At 37.0% G+C, this 11,603-nt stretch overlaps 1 protein-coding gene across 1 annotated transcript; it reads right to left on the minus strand.

Moving 5' to 3' along the window:
- Window positions 1–770: 770 nt before the first annotated feature.
- Window positions 771–9,255, minus strand: LOC118821318 (baculoviral IAP repeat-containing protein 5.2-like). Its single transcript, XM_036589875.1, has 4 exons — window positions 8,994–9,255; window positions 7,029–7,138; window positions 6,809–6,926; window positions 771–1,870 (listed from the first exon to the last, which is right to left on the minus strand). The coding sequence occupies exons 1-4, from the start codon at window positions 9,099–9,101 to the stop codon at window positions 1,781–1,783; spliced, it is 426 nt and encodes a 141-aa protein (XP_036445768.1). The 5' UTR covers window positions 9,102–9,255; the 3' UTR covers window positions 771–1,780.
- Window positions 9,256–11,603: the final 2,348 nt, after the last annotated feature.

The raw sequence follows: 11,603 nt of genomic DNA on the forward strand, positions 1-11,603 counted from the left end.
CGGGTAGAATAGCTGTAACATGTGCTGAGTGGACATCCACTGCCACTGGATCGTATTTCACCATAACTGCGCATTTTATTGCATATGAGTAGCAGCTGCTTCTCGTGCTTCAAACAAGAGCTCTGAATGAGAGCCTTCTAGTTCACTTGCCACATCACTTCCATTTGTTTTATTAAAAAAAAGATACTGGAAGTAAATTCATTATGGATCATTACAAATACTTTGCTTTAAAAGTACCAAGTGACTTTAAATAACAATAACACCGAGTCACTTAGTCACTTTAAAATGTATATTGTCTCTATATTCTGTGTTTTTTTGTGTATATTTAATATATTTCAGTTGGTTTTTCTTGTATTTTTATTTTTACTTATTTACTTTCTGTAGAGTGATTAGCTGAGCCTATATACACATACACACACACACACACACACACACCCTCCAAGACATGTAAAGCCAGCCACTGCATCTTTTCCAACTGCTGCTAATGCAACATCACTGGACGTTTCATCATGCTTGGAGGAGAATGAAAACTGCCTATTCTGTTTCCTCAGCTAATAGACACCTTTGCTGGTCAGCTTCATGTTGAGTAAAGAGGAGTGGGAGGACCCAAAGAGAACAAGGCCAATTACGCTCTGGTGGATTCCTGGCTACAGATGACTGTGGCATCACCAGGGATCTAACAATCTCCCGATGACAGGGCCAATGCGCCCACCAATATTCTTAACTAAGCTGTGTATTTCTTCCTGTGGGGTAGTTGAGTGTTTCAGCAGCCGACCACTTTCTCATTTCAGTAGGTTTTGTTTAAGTCAGATTGGTAACAGCCAACACTCAAGGTTTTAATATCGGTGCAGAAAAAAAAGTGGCATCATGCCATATCTAGACTGAGCAAGTGCTCATTCTATATGCAAGCAAAATGCACATAAATTTAAGGGTTATCAAAACCCTGGAGGTAATCAAAGCATTATGTCCAATACTATGTTCAATTTGGCCAAAAATATGTGCTCCAATGTCAAGGGTCAAAACTCCCATTTGCAGAAATTAAGTGCTTCATTGACTGAAGAGGTACCGTTACCATAAAACACACTGCACTCATAATTGCAAGTTATGTTTTAATATTTATTAAAGGTAAAATGACAAAAAATATTAAGACATAAGACATGACAAAAAACCTCCAAGGAACAGTGGAAGAAATGTTGGACAAATAAGAAGTGCAAATCCACTTGTGGGGTAGCTTGAGGGCATTAAAATAAATCTGAAAGAAACTACAGTAAAAAGGCCATTTCAAACAACAGTAACTACTGTTACGACTCCTGAAACGAAAAGGAGAGCAATGAAAAGACCACGTTCTAGAAGAAATGAACAATGTGATGAGTCACAATGGCTTTCATGCACTGCTGTGCACTGCAGGCCAGAGAAAAGTACTAGTACATGCAGAAAGTGCTCTAGGCGTCTAACAGCCATCTCATTAGAACTTATCCAAGAAAGGGGTCAGTTTTGATTCCAATCGTTTACAAGCTCCAAGGTGACGTCTGGCAACACCAGATAAAAAGATCTGGAATAGAGATCTCAAAGAATACTCTTAATTAAGTAAAAAATATCCAAGTTTGGTGCCATATATCCACCTATAAATGAAGACTAAGGCTGTGTTGGCGTGAAAATGAATCAAATATGTAAGATCATAGTTTCCTTGACAACAAAACTTCAGCTTGTACAACTGGAACATGTAATATCCATGATATGGATAATGAAGCGGGAAAGGAACAAATACACCAGACTCCATTTATCCTTCCATGGCCATTTTGGTAATATCACCTCTTCTTGACTTCGCAGACCCTTCAAATTTCTCAATAACTTGGTTGCAGGTCTTCAGCTGAAAAAGAAGAAAAATGATCAGAAACAGACTTTACAAAAAATGTAGAGATGGCAGAGAGAAAAAAACTAGACCAAAACAAAATAAAGAAAGACAGAAAATATAATTAAACACCAAGAACAACATTATAATAATTAATAGGAATTAGAATCTCAGCTGACAGCAAACAGAAGCTCTCTCAGGAAAGAACAATCCACGGCATATTTTTCATAACCCCATAACACAAGTCAAAAGACTGAAAGACGTGCCATGAAACCTAATTTCACTTCATGCTGACTTACAGAGGGAGACATAAAAGTGGCAGAAAGGGGGGCCCTAAAAACCCAGCAAGGAGTTCTTGCTGTAAAAATGAAATGCAGGCTCAAGGCTGATGATTAGACGCTGACAATGGAGTGGTCATCACTTCCAACATTATGGTTCTCTACAAAGCTGTGCCCTGCATGGCACCGTTTTAGTACATTCCAGTAGGCTTGAGCACGGATTTGCAAACGTATTTCGCTGGCAAATCCTGGAGCGAATGTGATTGGAGGTATTCAGGGTGATCATTTTTTAAAACACATCCCATCGACTTCTGTCGCTTGGTAACATCTGTCTCCTTAATATGCCACCTCTGTTAAGAATTGTGACTCAGGGAAAGGTTTCTCTGACTCAAAGCAATTTTGAAAAGGCCAGAATGAGAATAAAAAGCTTTCCAATGACCAGCTGAAGTATTCAATCATCTCTCTGGATCATGTCTCTGACTGACTACACGAGAAGATCTAAATTATAGCTCTGTTGGAAACAAAATTCTAAGGTTTTAAGTTTATATGGAATATGTAACAGCACAACTATGATTCAGGCAATTTTTATGAAAAATTATATTGTATGACAATATTTTTGAGACAGAAAATTTGCTATTATTGACAGATCTATAGTTTATTATATCAGGAAGACGAAAACAATACTTTTAAACGCGACACTACTGTTTTGATGTTACATTTTGTCTATACCAACTCGTGAAAATGTCAAGTATCATGATGTCACATTTTCATTTTGCCCACCCTTACCTGTAGGCAGGGCTTTAAAGGCAGTGCTTTTCACAGATTTTACAAAAGTTCCTTATAATTTAATCACTGAGATGTAAACCAAGCCATTCAAAGTACTTTGGTGTGAAATGGTGCATTGTAGAGAAACTTATAGATTTGGATTTCTATGCAGTGGTAATAATCCACACATATATAGCCATTTTATTTACAAACCAAAACAATGAATGAACAAAACACATCTGAGTTTTTATATGTAAATATTGGTAAAAGCAAATGGTAAGGTGTTTTTCTACCTTTCCATCATGAATTGACTTTAAAAATGACTTTTTAGGCCAAAACCTTCTCTCAAAACCACCACAAAACAATGTCCAAGGCTTCAGCCTTCGTATTTGGAATCATTTTGCATGATAGCTTTCCTTCATGTAGCTTTCAGAGTCATTAAGCATGTTCAGATGTCTGGGTCCCAGCACCACTACCATCACCACTGAATGATGCTTCAAGTTAATTTATTATGGCACATTTAACATCAAACCACCCTGAATGACCATTTATATGTTACTAATTTAATTATTCCGAACTTTTGAAAAAAAAAAAAAAGGACCAGCAGAATACCCATTTAATCAGACACAAAGTTGAATAGGAATGTGAACTTCCATCATTTAAATGCTTTAGACATTATGACAGAATTAACAGGTAAAAAACATGTACCATGCACATAAAACATCAGGGTTTTAAAAAGACAGCCAGACTCTGAACAGCAGTAATGCTCATGAAAGTGCAGTCTGCGGGATCTGCAAAACAAAGTCCTCTTCTAACCACTGTGCTGATTTTCCCACTCAGATGACATACTGTGGTTTCCATTCGCTATACCATACTGCTCGTCATTTTCACATCACCACACAGTCTATAGATTAACTCAGCGGTGCTCAACTCCAGTCCTGGGGAGACCATTGCACATTTGTTTTTTTTTCTGTTCCAACACACCTGACTCTACTCATGAGGGCATTGTTAAGTACTTTGTGAGCTAAGTCACATGTGTTAGAGGGGACAAACAAACCCCACAAAAATAACAAAAGCATTGCTTGATGCAATTCTACAATAACATATACTAGGAAAATGCACTCATGCTGTATTTGAATGCTGCTGCTACATCAAAATGCCGTAGCATAATTACACGAGTCGTGCTAAGTAATTGCTCCTTACTTTCAATGTACAGGGTGTCCCAAAAAAAATTGACATGTCGTAGTCTAATAATGTAACCAATTCTCCCTCAAGTGATCTCAAATTTTAACAAAATGTGTAAAAACTAACCAAGTTTAATTTTTAATGTTTTTTTCAGGTTGAAGAATGGCCTTCACTAGAAATGAAAAGGCATTTAGTATGTGCATTTTCGAGAAAATTCAATAAAAACGCACCAACTGAAAAGCAGATTTGGACATGGCACAAAAAATTCAAAGACGAAGGCTGTCTGTGCAGGGCAAAGGGATCTGGACGACCACCAGTATCAGAAGATATTACATTTATGAAGCTTTGTGAAATCGGTTATAAAATCTACATCTGAATTTCTTGTTCGAATTTTGAGAAATAAATCTTGTATTGTTCAACATGAAGCCTATTTAATTTTGCTTGCCTAGGACATATAGTTACTCAGATATTCACATCTCAAATGATGTCAATTTTTTGGGACACCCTGTAAAATTTGCCAACACCTGCCAACATAACTAAAGAATAACTGGTGCAGCATAATAATGCTTAAAACCTACTTTAGCACATGGTCATTTCCCATTCACTGCCATATAATCACATTTAGTTATTCAAAGATTTCCCCCATCAGTACCTCCTTTCTGTGGTATGTGAACTCACTTTTTTCCCCATCCTTCCATGACCTGCTCCTCTCATTACGGTTACAGGTGTGGTTGCAATAATAATTACGAACAGAGTACTGTGAAAAGTCACATTAAACAATCTGATACACACGGACGATAACTTAAATGTTACGTTGCCAACTTAAATGTCTGGTGAACAAGCAAGTTAGCTTGCAAAAAACAATGTTAAGTTAACGTTATACATGTTAAATATTTTTCTCAAGGTTGGCAGGTGTGCGTTAAGTTAACTGAATTCACAATTTCAACATCCATCCTAGCCCATTTACCTGTGCAAATAAGTCAAGAGCATCATCTTCCCTTGTGGAAACAGACAGACAGAGTGAGGAATGGGAACGAGAGGGATAAAACCATTGTGTTGCTGTCAATGTGAGGGCTCTTGAAATGACTGACATTATGCATTTGGTATCCCTGCTTGATATTTGGGAATGAACCCAGTGCCATGGTTGGTCAAACTCTTTCTTCTTTAATGTTTATGGAAGGCGTGCATAACTGAACTCACATACGGCATCGACTTTTGCGTAGTTTAGAGTGATAAATTGTACCAGTACCTGCTTCGCAAAATGGGTACAGGTTCGTAAGGATGAAGTAAATTAGTAAAAGGAGAAGAGATATTTATTTCAATTAATAATAATAATAATAATAATAATAAACTAAGCCAAAAACATGAGACCATGATGGAAAAAAGGCATTTTGAGAACCACTTTAGAGCAACTGGATGTTGCAAAGCCAACAGTGTAGAATTTCATGAAAAAGAAAGAAACTAATGGGGTAATATGTGCCAACTAGGTAGCTCAGAGGACTGCAGAAACTTATGACAGAAAAATCATTGCAAGCTTTGAAGAAAAACCCCAAAACAGAAAAAGAAATCACAATCTGCAGAGCACAGAGGTGAAAGTAATCATTCACTATTCAGAGAAAAATGGAAGCGTAACACAGAAGCTGTCATAGCAGTCAATACACAGAAGCAAGACACAGCTTAACTCAAACTAATGTTACTCCCTACTATCCTCTAAAAGTGTAAGAGCACCAGTGTATTGCTGGTGTTAGACCATGTATTGTTTATGTAAGACCCACACCATGTCGCAATAAATGCATTTTCTGCTTTCTTTTATATGCATGATTTTGCTTCAGCTCAACAGATGAAAATGCCAATTCACGGTCTGTTTGTTGTGACATAAGCATTTTGTGAAAGCTAATAAATGGTTAGAACAATTGCAATCCACTCAACTGCATTTAGGTGATTATGTAATTAATGTAAAATACCTAACAGAAAATTCAGTAAAGAAGTATGAGGATGAGTGAAAAGAGTTCTGTGGATGAATGAAAAAAAGACAGATGAGTTGCAGATTGTGTGAAAGTGATGGAGAAGTCTGGACAAAGAAAGGCACTGAAAATGAGCTTAAGCATGAGGCAGTTTCATTACCGCTGGCAGATTGTCTTGACTTTAGATTATAGAAAGACATAAAAGTCTGAACTGAATTTGAATTACCATACATCACCTTTCATGTCTACAGTCCAAGAGAAACTTGCCTGCATCACTCTAGATATGTATGCTTTGGCAGCCAAATAATCTTAATTATAGATATTCACCAGATGTAAATAAAATCTAACAAAATAGATTTTTTTTATTTAATCTGCATGTTTTAAAAGTTATGTATGTAAAGCTATAGATATGAGGCTATAGAATGAAACACCTCCATTTCAACCAGTAATTTAAGTCCATAGTGATATAAATCACACAGTTTGAGCTTAAGCTTAAACCACTGTGTGAGCAACTAATCCACAATCACTTCATCAACATGGAGTGTCCTCAAAAGCAAAAAAATGCTGCCAACAAACAGCTGCACAGCTGCCCCCTTGTACCAGTTTTGAATGACAACCATATGGATAAAAATAAAAAACATCAATTATCATGAACAGATGGTGACAGTATTCATTTGCCTAGGTATAAGCGAGGATAGCTTATATGCACAGCACAGTCCAGCCAGATAAGCACAACAGCTACTATCCAAATATGTCTTACTCACAATGTGAAATTTCTGCCTCTCTTTCTGTAGTTTCAGAAACTCCTCAACTGTGAGCTCCTCCACAGCTTTTTTGAGCAGAATGAAATGGCAATTCGGAGAATGAGACTTGTGTTCTTTCCTAAAGGAAGAGAATATAACAGTTAAAATTTAAAAAAGATCATGTCTCATCTTGTTTTGATCCACTTGATGTTACTGACACTTGCATTAACTGAGCACTTACACAGGATCATCTTCAGGCTCCCAGCCCTCTAGCTCTTTGTAGCAGAAGAAGCACTGGACGACATCTGGACTGTTGTCAGTGGGAGTGTGGATAAAACCAGCTTGGGCCATCTGCAAGTCACATTGTAAAAAGAAACTAGGATTTTGGTAGCTTGCTTCTTAGCATATATAAGACAATGTACTCACCCTAATAAATAATTTAAAAAGACGAAACAGATGAACTACAGTCTGTGACTAGAGAAAAGGGACCTGAAAAGGGACGACAGGCATGGACATAAAGTAGGTGCAATTTTAAAAAGTAGCCAAATAATGTTTACACATGTATATCTTCACAGTTAGAATAACACTTAGACACTTCGACTCTAGCCACGGTCCTATCCACAGATAGATCTGTATACAGTATGTTAGACGTAACGTACAATCACATCAGGGCTGCGTTCAGCCCCAACAAAACATAGCAAAACATTTATTTAAAAGGAAACAGTGGTGCACTGTTGTGTTATGCAAGCTCTGCAACTATGACAGCTAAGAAGGTCATTCTTGGTGTCCTTCTAGCGCATTCTATAAAAAAAACTTTACAGTAAGGTATTTACAACGAACATGTCTTCTAATGTCTACTATTATTGTATACACCAAGCTGTAGTGGCCATATCTGTACAGGACTTTATTAGAACTCACTGTGTGCACTGCCTTTTTAATACGGTGGGGTTTATATACACACCCATCAGAGGAGAGAAAATGTACCTCAAAGCCCAACACACACTGTTTTGGCTAAACATGTAATTCAACCTGTAGCAAACTGGCACACAACATTTTGAGACCGAACATGCCCTAGGTTTTTAAAGGGGAATAGCACTAATTTTCAAAATATCTGAATAATTCAGTCCGTGAGATGTAAGCAAAGCCAGTTAGAGTGGTTTGACATGAACTGGTTCTTTACAGAGAAACTTACAGACTCTGATTTCTTTAAAGTTTTGGTGATTTTATTTACTATTCAAAAGCACCAGTGAACCTACATGTGTCATCTGAGTTTCTATATGTAATAATGATAAAGACATCTGAAAATAATAAGTTTCCTACTATTTTGCCTCACAACGCCCTGCATGTACCCCTCTGCAATGAATGGGTTAAAATAAGTGGATTCAAATAGATTTTAAGACCAAAACCTTATCAAAAACTATCATTAAACAATGTCTCACGCATCAGGCAGCACGTATCCAACGATTTAATGCAATGTGTGATGGAGCTTTTAGAGGCATTAAACTCTTCAGACGTCTGGTTCCTATCACCACCACTATGAACAATTCTGACTCGACATGTTTCTCTCGAATGGAGCATTTCACATCAAACCACTCTGAATGACGGTCTACATCTCAACTATTCAACTATGAAGAAGTTTTGAAAAATCTGTGGAGCTCCCGTTTAATTTAACTTGTACTGGAAGGCTTGGTTCGAGACAGCAGCATTGGTTACATCAGTTTAGCTACCTAAATGTTATTAGCGATGGCTACTCTCACTCCTCGACAATAAACAACAACAACAACAACAACAATAATAAATGATGCACCAAAGTATCGCTGTCTGACCCTAACTGGTCACGACTTTGGAAATGTTCTCTCTCTGTTTCCTCTGCACTTTGAGACCTGGGTGTGGTGTTTCCAACAGCGAAATATCGTATTTTGGCACAGTGAACAGTGAAAACTCGAAAGGACATTAGAAGCAACGTAACCCTATAGCAAAGGGCAAACCTCTCAAAACACAAAAACCGCAAACGTCAACGCTGGCTAGTTAGCTAGATACTGGGTCAGGTGCGCTAGCTACTAAAATAAAACCTAGTCACTAAAATAAGACCTAAATAGGAAGAAGTGTTACATCACAATGCGGCGCCAGTTTATTTACAAATGTTTGACGTTAAAAAACATTAACGTTAGCAGGTCAGTTAGCTAGCACAGACAACGTTACTCACATTCTCAGACGTGCAGGCGCAGCCTTCATCAAACGGCCATCCTGAATACGTGGCTAATCTGTTCTTGTACAAATACATTTTTAAATAATCTTCGTTCATGAGCTCCATGTTTTCAAGAAAAAAAGAAAGCTGTTCAAGTGTTTCTGTCACTCAGTCACAAAGAAAAGATAAGAAAACTAAACACAGTTCAATACAGTTCGGGGTAAGTTAGCCCTGATAAACGGAGTAACGTCAGCTGTGTTTGAATTCTGTCCGCTAGACCGACGCGTCTCCTCATTGGTGGAGACCGTTTGCATCATCACGTAAACCTACGTCTCCGTTACAGAATTGTCTGTACTTGAGTGGAATTATATATTCGCCAAAAACAAGTTACTATTACTACTACTACTAATAATAATGGGCCAGATAGGATTGTGTCCCGTGCTTGATCTTATCCGCGGGCCGTGTGCTTTTGACATATGGGCCACAGACTGTTCAGTCTACGTTGCAGACAATGAGAAGTAGTTCACACATAATGCACTTTTATCAAGCTCACTGCGCCACCCTATGTTCATGAAGAGAATTGAATAAGTCTGTATTTTTCAGGGTGGAGAACTGTGCTACTAGAGCACCGTGTGTTAGTGTCTATTTCAGTTCATTTGTTTTCAGAAAACATTCAAGGTGCTCTAATAGCACAGTTCTTCACCCTGAAAACTGTGCTATTAGAGCACCTTGTGTTAGTGTCTATTTCAGTTCATTTGTTTTCAGAAAACATTCAAGGCCACGGGGGTTTGTTTTTTAATCAGGCGGAGTCTTCAGTGTTTCAGCACTGCAATAACAGAAAACCATCACATTCCATAATGATTCATTCTTCTGACTGTATTTCAGGTTGTTACGTGGTGCATTGTACCTGTTACAGAGAGAAACATGATTCGACTTAAAAAGCAGATGCAGTATATTCTGAATTTATTCTTGGTAAGCTGTGTAAATGGAGAAACTTGGATATTTGAATTTTACATTTGAAAAAAGGACTGATTATATAAATACATAAATAAATGAATGAATGAATGAATAAAAACAATAAAAAAACTATTTGTATCCTTCAGGTTAGTAACATACATAACTTTTATCCTTAGTAATGGCTAAAATTGTAACATATTTAATGTACAATAATATGCCAAATGGATAACTAATATGATGTTTTTCAACCATTTCATTTGGTGTATTATTGTACATTAAATACGTTACAATTTAGCCATTAGTAATGATAAAAGTTATCTCCGTTAGTAACCTGAAGGATACAAATTGTAACGTATTTAATGTACAACAATATGCCAAATGGATAACTAATATGATGTTTTTCAACCATGCCATTTTCACTCATTTCAATGCAGTGTTAGCTAAATTTGCCTGGTTCCCAAAATAGAGCTCTTCTGTACTGCATTAGAGTACATAAAGGGAAGATAAAGAAAGCGTGAAGAGTGTAATAGACCTCCTCTAATGCACACAAAGCTGACACTTCATGAAACACAGGAGGTGTTTGAAGGTGGAATGAACTCATCGCCCCCTCACACATACCGAAAACTGAAGGCTATTTAATGATTTGTATGCAACACATAATTTTAAACACATACATGGCAACAGTTTCCTTCATGGATATTACAATGCTATGTTTAGCCATTTAAGTTAACTTGCCACTCGGGCAACAGAAGCAAATTCTGTATAAAGTTCTATTTCTCTTTCTATCACATGGATTATCACTGGTAGGCGGCAAGAGTAGGTCTGTTTAATACTTTTCCTCAAGTCCTCTACACTCTTAAAATGAAGGTGCCAGGGGGGTTATTTTGAGCGATACCGCTGAAGAACCACTTGTGGTTCCCTTAAGATCCTTTCAGTGAACGACTCCTTAACGACCTCTCTAAATTAAATGGATTATGAAAACTTGACTAAATGGATTATGAAAACTTTATTGACACAGGTGTTTCTGTTCATCCTTCCACTGAGAGAACACAACTCAACACTCTGAGTCTGAAAGGATGTGTAGCTGTTTAGAAGCCATTACTGAGAAAAAAGAAATAGATGAAAAAGAAGAAAGCACTAAAACACTGAAACTGGATATCTCAGATGTGGAGTGAGGTTGTACAAACTGATGAGTCTAAATTTGGATTTGGATTTCTTGGATGGTGAGAAGCACAAAATGCAACCAACTTCTAAGACTGAACTTTAGAGATGTGGAAAAATATCCCTGAAGATATCTTTGAAAAACTAAAAGAAAGTCTCCTGAAAAGAACAGAAGCTGTAATAAAGACAAAGGGTGGGCACACTCAATACTAAAGAAATATATACTATTTATTTTTATTATTACTAACATAAATATATGTTTTCTGCTTTTTTCTGATCCAAATTAAATAGTAACTTTACTGAAGAAGGGAAAATATTCTTAACTTTTCATGTAAGTTAATGTAAATAGAATTTATTCCAAGCTCCAATTTTAGAGTATTTCTATTGGTCCAATCATTATGAAACTTTCATACAACGTAAAGGACAACAACATGATCAACTGATGTAGAAAAATAAAAATGAGATGCATGTTTGACACCGACAAAATGAAAATGTGGTCTCTTTTGTTGT

The sequence above is a fragment of the Colossoma macropomum genome, unplaced genomic scaffold (assembly GCF_904425465.1).
Source record: "Colossoma macropomum unplaced genomic scaffold, Colossoma_macropomum, whole genome shotgun sequence".
Lineage (NCBI taxonomy): Eukaryota > Metazoa > Chordata > Actinopteri > Characiformes > Serrasalmidae > Colossoma > Colossoma macropomum.

Coding starts and splice junctions, on each gene's coding strand:
- LOC118821318 (XM_036589875.1), bottom strand. CDS start 9,101: ATGGAGCTCATGAACGAAGATTATTTAAAAATGTATTTGTACAAGAAC. Junction 7,139..8,993: donor GCGCCTGCACGTCTGAGAAT/GTGAGTAACGTT, acceptor TGTGACTTGCAG/ATGGCCCAAGCTGGTTTTAT. Junction 1,871..6,808: donor AGAGGCAGAAATTTCACATT/GTGAGTAAGACA, acceptor CTTCTTTTTCAG/CTGAAGACCTGCAACCAAGT.